Source organism: Melanostigma gelatinosum (assembly GCF_949748355.1).
Source record: "Melanostigma gelatinosum genome assembly, chromosome: 19".
Taxonomy (NCBI): domain Eukaryota; kingdom Metazoa; phylum Chordata; class Actinopteri; order Perciformes; family Zoarcidae; genus Melanostigma; species Melanostigma gelatinosum.
This window is the reverse complement of record NC_136652.1, coordinates 16,544,121-16,562,861: the sequence shown is the minus strand read 5'-3', so window position 1 is coordinate 16,562,861 and position 18,741 is coordinate 16,544,121. Positions and strand designations below refer to the sequence as shown.

The window sequence follows — 18,741 nt, the reverse complement described above, 5'->3', positions numbered from 1 at the left end:
ACTGGCAGCGTTTACTGTTCACGTCTATGTGCAGGCGTAACTATTTATCAGTTAATGAAATATCTCCTGGTGAAAATATTTGTTAGCCTATTTGATATTGTAAGGGATTACATTCACAAATATAAATGCATTTCCGCTTCCCTTTTTTAATTAAGGGAGGAAAACAATCCAACATTTGTGGTAAGAAAAGCTCACATTTTCTACACCATGGCGTGCAGAAGGAGCTTTTTAATAATGTTTTTTGTAAACTGATGAACTAGAGAATTAACTTTGACTCAGTAAAAGTAATTTGTCCAACAAAGTGCTTGTTGACTGTGGCCAAATTCTGTGGCCACAAAATTGCCTTTGTGATCATCTAAGTCTGCCAATATTACACTTAACAAGCTTATGTTAACACCATTTCCAGATAACAATACGTAACTTTTGTTCCTCAGTGTTTATGGCGTATTGACATTTAAGCTATGTGGATTAGTACATCTCTGAGGAAAGTGAGCACATCTGGTCAGTAAATACTCCTCAGGGAATTCTGGACAGACTACAAAAGAGGAGAAGGAGTAAAGTTTGGAGGCAGTTGGGAATGTTTGTATTATCAATAAGAGAGTTCACAGCCGCTCCCGTGGCTCATGAATGAATTTAGTGAATGGATGCTGTCCTGAGATGTCTGCTCACTGTCACATCATACAGTGATCGTGAATTTTAGGCAAACTGATCATAATAATAATCATGACTTCATGAGGTGTTGCGTTGATTATACTTTTCCTTGAGCTCATTTCAATCTACTTCATGTATAACACTGCATGAAGGTCAATCTGATAAGAATAACGCATAATCCTTATGAAATAAAGTTGCTTAAACTAAACACAGATGTAAATGTGTGCGTCTTAGTGTGCATTCAACGTGTGCACATTCGTATGTGTTTGTTTTCAAGTGTTAATATCCATGACTTATTGTTTGCTTATGCACATTGCCTCCTGAAACCCAGCTCTTCTGCTAAGACCACTGCAAACACTTCTCTCTCCTGGCCTGCGCCCAAACAAAACAGAAAAATAACTTCTTTATGATTCAGCCTTGTTATTATTGTTCTTCCTCCCTGGTTACCAAATTGTCTCTTTTCCCTCCCATGGAATCCTCCTGGGCTTCTCCTGGTGAAATATAGCCTTCTAATTGATGTCCATTCTGCGCAGGAGCCTTGTTCAGATGTCCCAAGATGTTTCCGATAAAGGTTTAGATTTAGATCAGGTTAGGAAAGTCAGACCACTAGAAATGATGGTGTGCGTGTGTTTGCGTGTGTTGTAAGGCGGCTGACGCAGGGCGCAGGAGTATGTTTCCAGTTTGTTGGGCTGCACATCACTGGGGCAGCTTATTCCCAGGGGAACAATGCTCTTACTCTCATTAGGTCATAAGACGCGGCATGTAAACACACAGATGTGAGCACTTATGGCTTAATAGATGCAGATATGTCTAAGAATAAATAGACGGTCTATCACTGTAACTTCTGGGAAATATATTTGTGTTTGTGTGCTTGCATGTGTGCGCATGTATATGCAAGTGTAACAATAGTTTTGATCTGAATTGTGGTTGACGGGCTAATGGCTATCTTGAAAGTTTTAACCTTATATGACAGATGACACAGAAATAATGAATGAAGTCAAATGTTTGCTTTGTGGAGGAACCGTATTATCAACCTATGGGTGAATCGAGGCCACATTTCCATTCATCTCTAGACCCCAAAAGGTGTGTTTTCTTCCGAACGTCTGGATGATCTGGATAGTTTGGTATTTTTATGACGAAAAGCTGAAAAGGTCACGCAATCTTCTCCAAACTCCCAAAGAAACATACTAAAACAAGGCTGTTTGGCGTCTTCAGCTTTCCAAAAACACAATGCGGATTTCTTTTAAAAAACTTGACTCGTCCATGTCAGCAGATGCGTCTTTGCAGAGATGTTCTGCAGGGGTGACCTCACTGTTGCCTGTAAACTGGGCGTGTTTGTCAGGACCCCAGTGTTCTGTTTATGTTGGGCGTACATCACAGGCCCATTTCAAAAGGACTTAGACAGCGAAGTTAAACCTTTTGAGAGGCTTTTTGGTAGTGTTGTAAAACTAACTTCAATACTGGTTTGACGGCTTTGTGGGAACTCTCTGTCACATTGCTAAATCTTTACAGATTTGAGTTTCTACAGGTGGGATCCAGCGACAGGGCTCGAAATGACGAAAACTAAAAGCACAGTGAACGGGCTCGAGACAGTAACAGTAAGCGGGAGGAGATAAGACGGTGACAATACGCGCCTTCAATATGCATGGCTGCATTTCTGCATAGATGCATGCCCACATGCTACATGTGTTTACTTATGAGTGAGTGTTTCTGTATGAGACAGAGATGGATAGTGTGTGAGTGGGCCGTGTGGAGGGAATCCAGTGCTCTGGTAGTGCTGCTCTAGGGTCTCCCAGTGTAAACAGAGACGTGGGAACGACCAAGCGTGTTTATATCAACTCCCATTCTTACTGGGACCAGTCAGCCAGGCATCATGGGGCACAGCCAACACACCGGCATATAAAGTTACATGTTTTACAGGCAGCATCCTAAAATCCCAGACTTAATTCAGATTTAGATTCTGAGGAAATTACTTATTCATCAAAAACAGGGATGTAAGCCCACTCAGTCAGTGTGCACATCGTAATACTCATAGTAAATTCACAATATTTAACGTAGGCAGTCGTCTCAAACACCATGAATTGTTTTATGGAAAACGAACACAAATCTGCATCTTTCTCTAAAACCAGTGGAATTTCGAAAATACACGTTGTCTTTGGAAACAAAGTACATTCATTTACCCAGGATTTAATTTGCAATCACATGACTTAAACCTATCCTCAGAAACAAAATATCCCAACATCTTTTTTTATACTGTTAAAGTCAGATCGTCTAAGTATGCCCCAATGAGTCAGCAGAGCCCGCACTCTCTATCTACCGGTACTCGCTCACCTGAATGTTGAGGAGTCTAACATATAGGCCCAAAAAATGACATTCAACCAAACAAAAAGGAGTTTCTTCAAAGAAGTGAAATCCCCTCAGCCTCCCATTAGCTCCAGAGACGAGGCCGAGCTCAGACAGATAGACAATCACTCCAACGCTCATCATGCCAGATTTACTGAGCTAATATTAACAGCACCTGCATAAATGTTATGGAGTTCCCTGCAAAGCTGTGTTTAGACTAGTTTTGGAAATGATGACACTGGCATGAACATTATCTGGTGCGATCCAGTCCGCATAGAAAGCACCTGCTTTTTTTCAGGAAAAACATGAAGGGAAATAATGCTGAGGAAGCTGGCTCGGGATGAAATCAAAGTTTCTCATTTATTTCTCAAATGAAACACGAAAAATGGAAATTTTCTAAATGTTTATATGCAAACTGTATGTTTTTAGTATACCATCAATTTCAATAAGAAAACACATACAAAAGGTATAAACCTTGTCTAGGGTGGGCTATATATGCTATACACTTAATGAGAAAACCGTCTGAAATCAGTGTAATGTTTTGTAATTTATGGACACGTGAAGCCATCTTTTCATCTGAAAAATGGATTTGGTCAATTCTGAAAAGCTGCATAAAATGAGTGCTTTTGGAAATACGTGGAAAATCGTGATGGCAAAACCTCTTTCTGTGGCTCCTTACTGACCCATGACCAAACAATACATTTCTACTACAGAAACTGGGGCCCACTGGTCATTTTGTCAGCACCTCGGACAGACAGACACACAGCCAGTGTTTGGATAGAGAAGGAGTTGCTGTATAAGCTTTGTGGAGTGGATTCTTCCTCTCTCTACATTACCGAGTAATACGAAAACAAACTGCTGTAAGAGAGTGGAGGAGTCCAACAGCACCCAACAATCACAGAGGAAAACCACACATGCATTAGCTTGGGAGAGGGGGCTCCCCTCAATTACACACCTGGTTGCCTTTTGAGATAGTGTGTGTGTGTGTTTGCAATCAGGAGTGAAATGCATCATTGTCACCGTGTGTCCTAATATATACTATGTTAATGTACGTCGGAGAAGAGGGTGGGTGCCAAAAGTAGCTTGTATCTCCATGTGTATGTGTGTAAAGAGTCTCCTAGACTTTGTGCTGGTAGAGGTCTGTATTTTGGTGGAATAGGGGGGTGAGAGGTGTTGACATAGAAGGATGTTTTGGGGGTGGCGTTTGGGGAACGAGTCAGGATGAAGGTGCAGAATGATGATAGGAAGGACGGATATGTGATAAGGGTTTGTTGTGTTTTAGCAGCTAAGAGTTTTGGGAGTTCAGTTTTGCACCGTGAGCGATGTTGTTGCCTGTTTGCCGACGACATGCACACACTCTAATTGATCTGCTTTTGCTCATACTTGTTTGTTTGTGTGTGATAAAACAAAGCAACAAAGATCTCCTACTCCTATGCAACAACATGCACGCACAGGCGCATGCCCAAGCACATGTACACACACACACACACACACACACACACAGATATCTAAATTAATGGTCTCCTTGGGGAGTCATCCAAAGGCCACGGGCATTTGGGAGAAAAGATTCTTGGAAAAAGGCTTCATCATCAGAACATGTGCTCATTAGTAACCCCATCTTAGCCATCCAGAAAGAGAGAGAGGTGTACACTAAGGAATACATGTACAAGGTTATATACTTACCATGTTGAAGAGGCATTTACTTTACAGTCTCTCCAAATGAGGAATCAGCCATTGGTACGAGGAGCAAAGACACAGGTAATGAGGAAAGAGCATAAATAGTTCAAAGAATGTCCAAAAGCAAAACGAAAGAGCACAAAAAAAGAAGATTTTTAGCAAGTTAGACTCCCTCTGTCTCCTTCAGCCTCACTCTGCGCAGGAAGTCATTAAAGAGTAAGCCAATAAAGCTGTGTCAGACATATCGTATCCCAGTCCTCCACAAGGATATAAAATATTGGCCTCCCATTCTCATCAGACACGAGGATCAACAGTTTACAGGCTTACGATGTCCTCCTCTGGGGTTCAGAGAGTTTACTGAAGTTATCAACTGTCTTGTTGTTGGTTTTCAACATAATTGTTTCCGGTTTTGTTGAACATGACCAACCAGCAGACAGACAATGTTAGCGACCTGCTGGTGAACATAGTGGAGCATTTAGCGGCTGAAGAGCTAGATATTAGGAGTTGGTGGTGAATAGAGAGTGAATACTCAAAAAAGGTGAGCTTATTATTACTCAATATAAATTGAATGAGTTGTTTTATTGTTTCAGCATTTTATGCAGTGTTTGTGTGAATGTGTGTGGGTGCAGTTCAAGCTCCCTTCAAGGGAAGTGCTTGTGATGATACATGCCGTTTCTTGGCTCTCTATCTTCTTTTTTCCCTCCGGATTCAGTTTTTAACATATTTGGAAAGTATTTTATATCTTACGCAAACAAAGATGCTAGTTTGGAGAGGAAAAAAAGCAGCCCCTGTTAATTTGTCTGTTGATAAGACTCTTCCAAAATAAATATACAAAATAATAGTAATAGAGCAAGAAGAGAATGAATTATTCATGTTGGTATAAAGTGTGTAAAGATAGATAGATAGATAGGATAGAGAGAGATAGAGAAGTATAAAGAGAGAGATATATGTCAAATGAATGGTAGGAAAAGAAAATAGCAATAAAACATAATGGAGGGATGAAGAAGGGGAAAGAAAGAGTGAGGAGACGAGGTTAATCCAAACAGACGTGTGCCAGGTTATTTTTACGACAGTCCCATCAGCCATTATCTGCCTGCTCTGTTATGGTTAGGGATAAATACAGACCTGGGCAATACCAAGGAGGGGTAGATTTGTGTGCGTCTGTGTGGTAATGTGTAGTTTCGTATGTGGTCCCTCTCCTTCTCTCTGGCTCCCCTCCACCGCAGCAGCCAGGGAAAGATAACCACAACAGTTTATTCCATTTCATCAGACGATCTTCTGGCCATTTTAGCCCTAATGGACGCAGAGCAGGAGTCGTCTTTTTATCTTCTTGCTCAATAAAAATCTCAGGGCCAGTCTGCTCATGAGACTCTCTGTCTCTGGGCTGAATAAATATCTGCGTATTGACTGGGCTGGTGAGTGGGGGAAAAGACATGTTTGAGTAGAGTCTGTGTGTTTGTGATAAGTGAAGTAGGGGGGAATTTTCTGTGGGAAACAACTGTGTGTGTGTGAGAGTGTGAGAGAGAGAGGCCTTGGACATAGTTACATGATATCTGGCATCAGACTCATCTGTAAGCTCTCCAAACACCTGTGTTTAACGCGTGGAGGGAAGATAAACGAGAGGTTTAAAGTTAGACATTTGATAAAAATGTATCTGTGTGTGTGTGCGTTTAGATGTAGAGTGTAGAAAGATGTGGCGTTGTGTATTTAAAACGCTACATTTTATCATTCTATGCTTATTTAAACACGGATCTCAGTGTTGCCTAGCGGCTATTTTACAGCATTTTAGTTTACACACACCTGCTACCTCAGGGAAAGCCAACAACCATGTGTTTAGGCAAGTGTGTGTGTGTGTGTGTGTGTGTGTGTGTGTGTGTGTGTGTGTGTGTGTGTGTGTGTGTGTGTGTGTGTTCTCTGCCCATCTGGCCATGTGAGTAGGGGTGCTGGAGGAGGAGAGGTGACGTTGAGTTTGGAGCTGCAGAGAAATGATCTGGAAGGTTTATTATCTTTAATTAGCATCCAGGGGGAAAGAGATAGATAAGGACCACCAGTTCGCTGATAGATCTGCTCTGTGTTTTTTTTCCCCAAACTAAGAAGAAAGAGTGTAGTAAAAAAAAGCAGGAAAAACAGAGTGATGCATCATCTGTCCTGACCAGATGCCTCCAGATAAACCTTTATTTTTTACTTTAACAAAGATGGCTACAGTCAATGCTGTAATCAAATCCTTTAAGAGACTGTGAATATATACTCCACTACGAGTAAAAGTCCTGCATTCGAAGCCTTACTTAAGTAAAAGTAAGTAAATATTATAAGCTAAATTTAGCCTACTGAACGTAAAATTACTCATTCTGCAAAATAAAATGTTCTCTGTTTTGTGTTGTCCATGTTATATGATGTTCTTGGATTTATGTTAATGCTGAATTAATGTGTATGTTGAATTGTACTCCTTCATTTTAGCTATACTGTTGGGTAGTGTAATATACAGCAATGCATCATCGCCGATAAGATCCTCAAATCTTACAAGTCAACATTTCATGAGCTAAGAAACACAGCCCCTTTCTTTGCGGCGATGCATTTACCAATTCATCTGGAAGGGTTTCAAAAAGTTTATTGAGCTTAATTTCGTTTTCATGTTTCAGGTTTATCATGACTCAGATAAAAATGGCAAAAAGTCCAATTTAAAGTATTTTACAGTATTATTTTCAGTGCACATTTCCAGCATCACTTTTAGTTAAGCCTACAGTGATTCTACAGCAGCATATTGCTACATCATAGCAATCTGATGGCTGTGAAGTCACAGTATCCAGCTGTCATTTTACTATAACTTATGGGGAAAAAATGACACCATAACTTGCTGTGATAGTATTTGCCATTCATTTACTGTAAATTTACATTCAACATATCTTACAGTGAGCAAGGATGTTAACTCATTTATTTATTAACAAAATAGTAGAGATAAAGTTGAATTTTAAAGCAAAACAAACTCATTAACATATGCCGTCAAATTGTTAAAAATGAAATACGTTAATAGAGATGATGATGATGATGAAACTGTGAGACAAACACAAGCACACACAAACATGCCAACACACTTCTCACCTCTTGAGATGCAGACTGCTGCTGTCAAATAAATAAGCCAAAAAGTAAATACAAATCAAACAGCTGGACAACAGCTGATACACCACAGTGACAGATACATTTAGCTTAAACTGTGTGTCTAAGCAAGTGAGAGGATGAGCAAAACATAAATAAGATTCATACACACACGTGAATAAAGTGTGTGTGTTAGAGTGTGTGTGTGTTAGTGTGTGTGTAACACAACAGCAATTATTTTAGATATCAGATTAATTGATGGCATAGTTTCTATCACACCTCTTTGCAACCACAAACAATTCAACAACCTTCGTAAAAAAAACAAGAAGAAATGCAGCAGGACGGATACAGATTCATAAACACACGGCACAAAATAATAATAAATAAAGGAAAGCGGAAAAATGTGGAACTATACCGACGGCAAAACAAATTCAATCGCTACTCAGTCTGCGTATCAACCTTTAAGAGTCCACAGGCCAACAAGTTTTCATCCCAAATAAACTAAGTAAAACTTAAACTAAGTAAAACTTAAACTAAGTAAAACTTAAACAACGTAACGTATATACTGAAAACACGCAGTGCTACTTGAAAGCCTGGAGCATCTCACACAGTCGCTTAGGGTACCTTGTGCATCAGTATCAGACGCCAGCGGATTTGTAACTGGAGAATTTGTTTTCTACGCAAGGACAGAATCGTAAGCCTATATGAGAAGGGAAGAAGGATTCTCACATTCCTAATTATCGAAGCTTCACCTGCTCACTTTTGTCAGTCAGAATCCCTCCGCAAACTCACACTGAGAGCAGAGCATCACCTCTTCAATTTGACCTGGAAGTGAAGGGTCATCCTGTGACAATCTTCCGTCTTCTTTCAAAAATCAAAAACCTGGGACAGCGGTTGTTCTTTTTTTAACCACTAGATGGAAACAAAGAGTGGTATGTGGTTTCATTATCACCTTAAAAATCTAAATCCATCGACACTAAATGACTAAAATCACATTCAGTATCCACCGTCGTTTTCCTACACGCTTGTCACACGGGAAAAGTTTCAGTTGGTTGCCATCTGAAACCTCACCACTAGATGCCGCCAAATCCTATACACTGCACCAATTTTGATAGTCAAATCAATTTAAAAATCAGCACAACAGCAGCTTTGTATCAGGCCTTGTTAGCTTTGCATTAACTTCCATTTCTACCAGGATTCTGCTGCCCTCAGAAACACAATTTATGCAAGATGCAACAACTGCCTCGCTCTTGAACACCTCTCTGAATACCAAACTCTTCAAATGCTCATAAGAGGCAGCGAGCTGAGAGTTTAAAATGTCAATCTGGCAACAACATAGCACAGATATTTCTGTGCTGAGTTTTCTCTTAACTGCATGCAGTGCGGTGTCATCAGAGAAATATGCACGAACATGCTCTGTTTTTAGCATCATAAACTAATAATTAAATCCTACTTTTAGAAGAGAGGTCACCATCTGTTTGTGATTACTCCATAAAGGTGAGGTGCTGTTGTGTCTGTCCTCTGCTACTAAGTGGACCTGTCTGTTAGCTGCACCGGAGCTTGGGTCACACTGACACAAACAAACACATGCACACACTAATGAGCTAACACACACACACACACACACACACACACACACACACACACACACACACACACACACACACACACACACACACACACACACACACACACACACACACTTGTCTGCTTCCTGCCTTGGGACTTGGGTTCAGAGGATCTTAACGGTCCCTTGAGATTTGATGTTGGATGTTTTTGTGTGTGTGTGTATGTGTGTGTGTGTGTGTGTGTGTGTGTGTGTGTCAGGGACTTTTTCTATCACAACTCACATCTCACCTTTTAGTCATCTCCTGTTAGCCTCCGGTAGCATTAGGTCTGCATCTCATGGGAGAACTGACACACACACACACACACACACACACACACACTCACACATACAGATTAGGTTGAAATGAGATGTGAGAAGGTGTTTCTAAGGTCATACCTTAATCTTCCACCCCCCCCCCCCACACACACACACACCATCACTTGAGTGATATACCATAGACAACCAAACATATCCCCTCCTTTCATAAGTACACATTCTTTTGTCTTTCTTTTAGTCTTTTCTTCTCTACTTTTCTGTCATAAATACAACCGATGGCTTTTCATGTTCATATTACACGAGTGTTGGAACTTTGTTGTTGCATATTCTCTGCCTGGCTTTCCTTCCATGTACAGTGTGAGGGTGAGTGCATGTAAGTCAAATATTTGTACAAGTTCCCTCCTTGTACATCAGGCCCACTCATCGAGGAGAGGAGTATCGGCGGAGTAGCCCAGGAGGAGCCTCGATGCTGGGCCTGGTGGGGGTGACGGTTCCCTGTGGGACCCGGAGGGAGATTGTAGGCTGGAAGGGAGGCAGCCAGGGGAGGACTGGGGATATGCGTAATGTCTTCGCCCAGGAAGCCAGAGGTTTTCCTGCATCTGGGGCAGTTAACACCCTGGCTATCAGCAGTTCTGGATGGTTTGTCCGGAGATATCAGCAGGTTATGTGGGTGTATCTCACTCGAGCCTGGAGTTTGTTCATTCGGACAAGAGCAGACTAACACCCCCCTCCACATGGACACGTGTAAAGAAATGCACATGAATGCAAAAAACACAACTCTCAGAGTGTTGCCTTTAGAGACTCATATCTCATATGTCTCTTCCTGGGCTCTGATAATCTCCCTTTGCACAGTGAGCTACAGTAATTACCACTGAATGTTATAGTTATAATCAGTGTGCGTGAGAGAGCGTGTGTGTGTGTGTGTGTGTGTGTGTGTGTGTGTGTGTGTGTGTGTGTGTGTGCGTGTGTGTCAGTGGTCTGTTTGTGAGTGTGCAACTATGAGCTAACCGGACCACTGAGACAGAGGAGATATGATGTGATGAGATCATTTCATCTGCAGTGAAAAGAAAAACAAAGTTCATTTTTCAAAGTAAAATAAAAGCGCTGCACTTCAAAGATTTGTGAGCAGTTCAAATGTTGATAATAAATAAAATACAGAATACACAAACACATTTTTTTCCTCCTTGGTAACTACTCAGGAATCTTTGCACCTTATTTAACGTGTTACAAAAATGTCCACGTATATAAACAGACACACACACACCTGTCCCTGCGAGCGACTCGTTCCCCCCCTGAGTAATGAGGAGGAAGACGATCAAAGCACAGAACCTGATCCAGCCAATAAGGGTTCAGCACTGTTTATCATCCCTCTCCATCATCGCCCTCCATGTTAACAACAGCCTGAGTAATCAGGTGTGAATAATATCAGTGACGGTCCAGCATTACACAGCTAATTAGGTGTGTGTAATGATAATCCTGGCATTATATCCCCCTTCAATTACAGAGCTACAGAGATATGAAATGATCCTGTCATGCATAAACTGTACTTTGGATAAACTTTACTCAAACACTTGAATGGGTTGTCTGTGCAATCCTCCTTTGAATCTTAAATCTTTAACGCAATCTCCAAAAGTAGTGTTGAATCTCTGTTAGGCGAGTTGACTTGTATAAAGGCAATGAAGTAGTCCATGAATAGGACATATGATTTTACCGTGAATTCCAATTCCTCCTCTGCATTGTTGGTTTATGGCATTTTGCCAGATGCAATCTTTGCAACGAACCATGCCTTGAGCATAAGGCATGAGCACCATCTGTTGAGACTCGCAGCATCGGTGCCACGCTATAAACAAAGCTGACATTTCTAGCCGTGGGCTTAGCTGTGGCCAAGCTGAGAACCATGTGGAGGCAATAGTGCTAAAATGCTCTGAATTACATCGAGACAATTAATTTAAAGGCAAAAATGAACAAATAAATAAAACACAAGGGTTTTATCGACCGTCGTAGGCCACTTGAGAGCCAAACAACGACACGTCTCAGTTTACCGTTGCTTGTACACTGCTTTAAAATACAGGTATTAGTGTTTAAACAGGATTGAGTGTGTGGCCGCGTCTTGGCGGAAAAAGCTTATTTTTTCTCAACTTTTTTGACTCTATTTGTTTTGGCTAGATGGAGGTGACCAGACATCCAACAACAGAGAGTGGAGTTAGTAGTGGAGGACAGTGGAGGTTGGGGGGGGGGGGGGGGGGGGTGAAGGATTTAGTAGGGTGCTGGGAGTCCACACACACACACACACACACACACACACACACACACACACACACACACACACACACACACACACACACACACACACACACACACACACACACAGTTCAACTGTGTGAGATATAAAACTGAGCAGTGTCCATTCTCTCTGTTTATAAACTGTAGCCTCAATCACAGTGACAGAGACCAGACCTTTGACTCTGAAACTGTCCTACACTGCCTTACTGCCCAGTGCTGACAAGTGAAGCCACACACACACACACACACACACACACACAGAGTTTTTATCTGTGCATCCGATCACCAGGCCACAAGTTAGACCAGAGTTTGCAACGGAGGTTAGAAAAGTGCCATACTGTAGCAGCACACATGCTCAGCCTCACACACAAACACACTCGAACTGCAGCTGCATCGCGTCTCACTTACTTCCGACAGGCCACTTTGGGCACTTTGCCAATTCAAGTTCAAGCCAATGCGACTTAAGTAACGGTGTGTGTATGTGTATTTTGAGCCCAGCTATCAATGCAGCGGGGCCTGTTGAACATTGCAGACACAAATTCAGACCACAATGTTGTTAATCTCTTTGTCTCTGCAGTCTGCAGTTCTCTCGATTCCTCTTTCCCACGGTTGATTCGCTTCTGACCTCCATCTGTCTTTCTTTGACATGTCCTATTTTCTTTACAAATAGCTTTAAAGAACTTTTCAGTAGAGGAACAGTTTACTAAAGGTGTGATCAGAAAGGCAGTTTTTTTGACGTATTAACCGCGCTGTTTGTGTTTATTTGCCCCAAGCAGCCATGCCGACTGTGCAGGCGTTAGCTGTAAAATAGCCAGCAACACGCTAACTGCGTGTGTGAGAGTCTACCCGTCTACCCGTCGACTGAGCCTGACAGCTGAACTGTACGACTGGACATGAATCTGAAAACAACCTTGCCATCAAGTGAAAAACTGGGCTTTTGGGAGACGATGACCGGGTCAGGGACTGTGTTGCAGTTAAGCGAAATACAACTTTTTTTGTTACCTCTTAAGGGGTCAGTATGCTTTAAAAGATAAGTGCTTGTCAGATTCGTTGGTCTGAAACACCTCCCCAAAAACAGACAAGTGTGCCCACTTCACGCAGCAATTGGCCAAGTGTTTGGAGTTGAAGAAAAACAAGTTATTAAGCAGGAGCATTTTACAGATTCTAACATTCTCCAACATATCACACGATTTCTCATCCTTCACACATATTGTGAAATCCAATACATTTCCCACAGATGCACACACTTATGAAGATAATGTGTGCACACATTCCAGAGACCAATACTCTCCCTCACACTCTAAGGACAAGACTTCCAGGTCATTAACCGACACTGTGACCGAATATCAGTCTTATTCTGGAGGATCGCTGCTTGCCTCCCCCCCCGGATGTTCCTGTCACTGAATATCAAAGGATTGTGGTCTTTTTGAAACATAATATCATATTCCCACTCCCATAAACATCTTCATAATTCTCTCTTACTGCCTAGTTTGTCCGTCACATCCTTTTCCCCCTGCTTTCTCCACTCCCTGCTGTACTTTCCGCAACCTCTCTTTTAGTTGTTTCTCTGATTTTTCCTCTTTTTTTTAGAGGTACTTGAACTGAAGCGGAAACCAATTTGTGAACAAGTGTGTTTGTGAATATGTGTGTGTGTGTGTGTGTGTGTGTGTGTGTGTGTGTGTGTGTGTGTGTGTGTGTGTGTGTGTGTTGGGGGAGTACGGCTGTGATAAGGGACAGGGAACTGGAGTACTTAGACATGGATGGATGATGTTTTTCTCACCCCAAGCCTCACTCCAAGATTACAGTTTCTCATTCTGTTCTTTACAGCCACCAAGGAACTACTTTCTTTCTTTAGTCATGTTTTTGTTTTTATATATCGCAGGAAAATACAAGTGGAATGTTTTGCCAATAAATAAAATAATATTTTGCCTCCGATTTTGCTCTCTTTCTCTCACATTATTCAACTGCTCCTCTATTATATCGTCCCCATGGGTTTTTGCCTTTTGTTAGTTAATGTTGGAAAGATTGGGTGAGGAAAGAAGAAGAGAAAAGCATTTTTTTGTGAAAGTGAAGTCTGACTGTGAGAATATCCAGTTAAAAAAAGAATTTGAAGTGAGTCTAGCTAGCGTTACCCGACTCTCTTTCATGGGTCCAGTTGTGGTGATGACAAATAACTGGACTCACAAAATCACAACGACCTTAGAAGCCTGGTGTTGTGGATGGAATCCAGGAGTGCTCCCCTACACCAATTAAAGATGTTTGGTACCGACAGTGTAACGGATGGTACGAACTGTGATTGTACGCTTAAGCAGACGCACCGAAACCAATCACGAGTGTCTTAGTCATCACAGATACAATGTAATCGTTTCCCCTGAAGGACATTCCCATAACGATTTAACAATCTAGACTGTTTCTCAACATATGCATTTAACAAAAGGTGTCTGTGTGCATGTGTGTGTGACAGAGCGAGAAATGATAATGACCCGAGGCATCAGGTGTCCCCCTTGGTGGCCCTGCGAGCAACATCTGGAACCCGTCCCTGCGTGGTGACATCACACAACCAGCCTAACCTTTGACCACAAACCGGCTAATTAGCAGCTCGTCCTTCCATGACTGCCAGGGTCCTCTCTTTTTTCTCTCCCCATCTTTCTCACTAACACCCCCTCTCCACCTGTTGCCTCACGTCACTGTGTGACAGGAGGAAAGAACGGTCACAGAGGAGCTTTCCCAAACGCTCGCCGTACACTGTGTTGCCGTTCACATGAAGAGCCGTTATAGCTTTTGCAAGGATCATCGTTTTGATGGCATTCCATCAGGGTCTGCGATTTATCGACGCACACGGGGGAGAGCAAGGGCCGTGCTCTGTTCCGTGAGCCATTTTAGTTTGTCTCCCTCTCCCTGACTCTCTCTCTGTTGTTCTCTGGTGGATCCATGTATCTCAGAGGTGATCATCAATCTAGCAGACTATTATTACTTTTCCACAAAGTGCTTTGATTTCCAGCCCACCCAGGAGATTAAGTCCCCGCCTTTCTCTCTTTCCTCTCCCCTCTGTCCCTTCACCTATTCCTCTCCCTCCATCTGCTATGTGTAGCGCCATCTCTCTCCTCTCTCTCTTTTCCTTGCAACATCAGTCCTGTGAACTTATTTCCAAACTGTGTTCTCCTCTTTTGGATTTGTAATATCATCATTTTTTTTCGAGATGTCACTAATGTCCTCCTGGAAATGCAGCTCCACATTAAGTGCGTTTCTGTATTGTGTCAATTCCAGCGGTTATAGTGGTGGTGCCTGTTTGGATGCACTGTGACACCGGAAGCAAAGGAGTTAAAGGTCAGCTCTCAAGAGACACCTCTCATCCGTGCACACGCTTCAGCTGTGGATGTGGATTCACACATAAACCCTAACACACACACACACACACACACACACACACACACACACACACACACACACACACACACACACACACACACACACACACACACACACACACACACACACACACACACACACACACACACACACACACAGAAAATCCTGCATTGCATCCCAGCAAGAGAGATCTACAGCTTCATGCAAATGTGCTGCTTTAGGCACACAACACATGTTTCAGCCTCACAAGACAACAATTTATATATATGTATAAAAAAAAGAAGTCTGCAAGATGCACATGATTATCGTCCGTATTTTCCACATAAAGCAGCTTCAGAGACGTTTTGGTTGTTGGACTTGGCCCTGAGTGGACCCGTGCGTGGAGCATTGGTGTGGAATGATGTGGAAGGCCAAACAGGGGATTGTGGGTGCCGGGTATCCATTACATCAGAGGGGACCAAGGCGCCAGTTTGCCATTTGAGCTGTGACACCCCCTTGTCCTTGCACTTTATCCTGTTAACTGGCTAGATGTGCTGAAAGTTACGTGGCCCTGTGAGTGGAACCGGCTAAAAGCAATTACTTTGGAATTTTAATTGTCAGGTTGAGTGTACAATATCTTAAGAATTAAATATATTGATTTATGATTTATTTAAAATGTAGCACACCTTCTGAAGTGTTTTTGATTTGCAAATTTGGATCTAAGGAGCAGCAGCAGCTTTTTAAGATAACATATTGTAGAAAACAAAATATTCCAATTTAGCCTTTTTTAAATCCAATTTAAATATTATGAGAATCAACATTGTTATATCAATGACATCTACAAAACTAAACATAGAAATCAAGTTGACCAAAGTTTGGGAGAAAAATAGTTGGTCATTTTTCTTCAGGTTTTAAAGATGCATCAAAAAGGGACCTGATTGCCACCACTTCAAAAACAAAATATCACCAATAATTTTATTTTTACATCAGTAATATTTGTAACCACATCAGTCACGATGGACAAAGGTTCAAAGATTAAAATCTTGGTATGTGAATATTACAGATTGAGCCCTTTGATTATAATGGTACAAACAGTCCATTAATACTATAGTTCACTAAGTAAAGTTCAGCCCACATGAAGTTAATGGTTCAAGGAGTTATGGAAACAAAAACGATTATGTAGGCCAAATTAACAATCTCTCTGCAATTGTCTGAAAAGAGTGAATACTCAGTGAGTTAAACTGCAGTTAAAGTAAACGAGATATTCTCCCATCCAGGGTCTCTTGGGGTCCTGGAACCCTTTGGGACCAGCATGCTGGATCAGCACCAGTGTCTCCTCCCAGCATGAGGTAACGCCCTCTCTAGCCATATGAAGATATAAAGTCCGTTCCTCTCTGCTTCTCTCCACGTTGATGAACACATCTCCAAGGCGTGTGTTTGATCACCCTGTTCGTTCCTGTCCAGCCTCAGCGTCCTGCTCCCGCATGTTTTGAGCCCGCTCCAGTTGGAGACAGTTCACCATGTCCACCGGGTCTCTCAGCGATGTCGACGACGAGCTCCTGGACGGCATCCTGAAGTTTGGCTCCTCCGGTAAAGACTCCAACGAGAGCACGGAGGAGAGCTCCAACTGCGAGGGCACTTGCTCGAACGACGCGCCGGGCAAGAAACGGAAAACAGCGTCCCGGAAAACGGCATCCAAGGGTGTGGCACAGCAGGAGGGCAAGCATGGGCCGAGGAACGCGGCCAACGCCCGGGAGAGAGCCAGGATGCGCGTCCTGTCCAAAGCTTTCTCCCGGCTGAAGACGACCTTACCCTGGGTACCAGCGGACACCAAGCTCTCCAAACTGGACACACTGCGCCTGGCGTCCAGTTACATCGCGCACCTCCGGCAGATATTGGCCAACGACAAATATGAAAACGGATATATCCACCCCGTTAACCTGGTGAGCCCGGGGGGTAAAGTGAAGTGGGAACCCAGTTGAAAGTCAAGGCTATTGAAACACAATTAAATGAATTGGATTTTGTTAAAAATATTCATGATAGTAGGCTGTGTTTGCTTGTTAATGTTAACATTATTTTTCATTCAAGGCTATAGGGACTGCAATTTATAGATTGATGAGGATTTTAACCAGAGCTGCAGACTCCTGCTGCCTCATGGCACCAAGGTGATAGCTTTGTGAAGCAGGTGCATAAGAGGGGAAAACTATTGCTATTTATGCTGACTGCAAGGAAAAAAATCTGACTGAAAGTATTACCCGTTATGAGGCATAATGAATACAAAGACCACAAATTGACCTTCATGTAGGCCTTTCATTTTTCAAAATAATGCAGCTACAGTAACACTGGGCCTTAAATGATCGAATAAAAATACCTTAAACAATTGTGCAATATTAAATATCATAGCTTAGCAGATCTCCAAATAACCCTTTGAAAGGTTGTTGTGTCAGGACATAGAAGATACAGATATGCAAAAACACTTAAGCTACATTTAAGGCTATACGATTATTAATCATAAACATCTGGCGATCGTCCATTCCTGCATGTAATTCATTATGTTCACCTGATCCATGCAGGTGATTCATTGACACATAATTGGCCTGAGCGTTTGCTTAACTTCGATTTGATTGCTTGATGAATTAACATTCCAAGAAGCTGTTGGTGCTAACTGACTGTGTTTCCCTCCGCAGACGTGGCCTTTCATGGTTGCAGGTAAACCGGAGAACGATTTGAAGGAGATGCTGAACACGACAAGGTTATGTGGAACGACGGCGTCTTGACGAAGCCAAGCGGGCACATCTGTGCGTTTTTTTAAGGGACAATAATTATCCAAGACAAAAAAAAGAAAAAAGAAAAAAAGATTGTGAGAGACCTGAACGTCTCATCTCCGCAGACTTTGAGTGGGAATAACGGAGACAGTCTCCTGTCTCCTTCGTTCCCGTAAAGACAATTTTAACTTTTATTTAAATGCATTTTGCCACCTATCGTTGTCTTTGCTGGTTCAAAGATAAACTGCGTGCTTTCAATTGCTTTTTTTTTATACTCTGCAGATGCATTTTTACTCATGCAGGCCTGTTTCGGCGGCAGCATTACGATGGATGGATGTGCACGTGAAACGCGTCCACTGTCTCAAATTGTACAGATTACATGTATATAAAATATATCTGCATCACTTTTACACCTCGTGTGTTTAATGTTTTTTTTTATTCCGTTATTGTGTTTCATTCGCGTGTGTGGGCCGGAGCTCTGACATTTGAACCCCTCTTATCACTCCACTCCTTCAGAATAGCAGAACCTGAGCACCAACGAAGCGGCAGTGCAGATAAGTGTCTCTCTGTTGTTTCTAAAAGATAACAGTGGGCGTGGATGTCATTACATAAACAACAGAGATTATTTGGAACCTTAATAAATGCAGTTAGTGCTCTTGTAGTTTAAACAAATCAAATTAAGTTGATCTTTCTGCC

The 18,741-nt window shown here is 42.1% G+C and overlaps 1 protein-coding gene across 1 annotated transcript; it reads left to right on the top strand.

Annotated features, from left to right (window-relative positions):
- Positions 1 to 16,800: 16,800 nt before the first annotated feature.
- Positions 16,801 to 18,057, top strand: tcf21 (transcription factor 21; the record flags this gene model as incomplete). Its single annotated transcript, XM_079290745.1, has 2 exons — positions 16,801 to 17,223; positions 17,968 to 18,057. The coding sequence occupies 2 exons, from the start codon at positions 16,801 to 16,803 to the stop codon at positions 18,055 to 18,057; spliced, it is 513 nt and encodes a 170-aa protein (XP_079146871.1).
- Between the last annotated feature and the right edge of the window lie 684 nt (positions 18,058 to 18,741).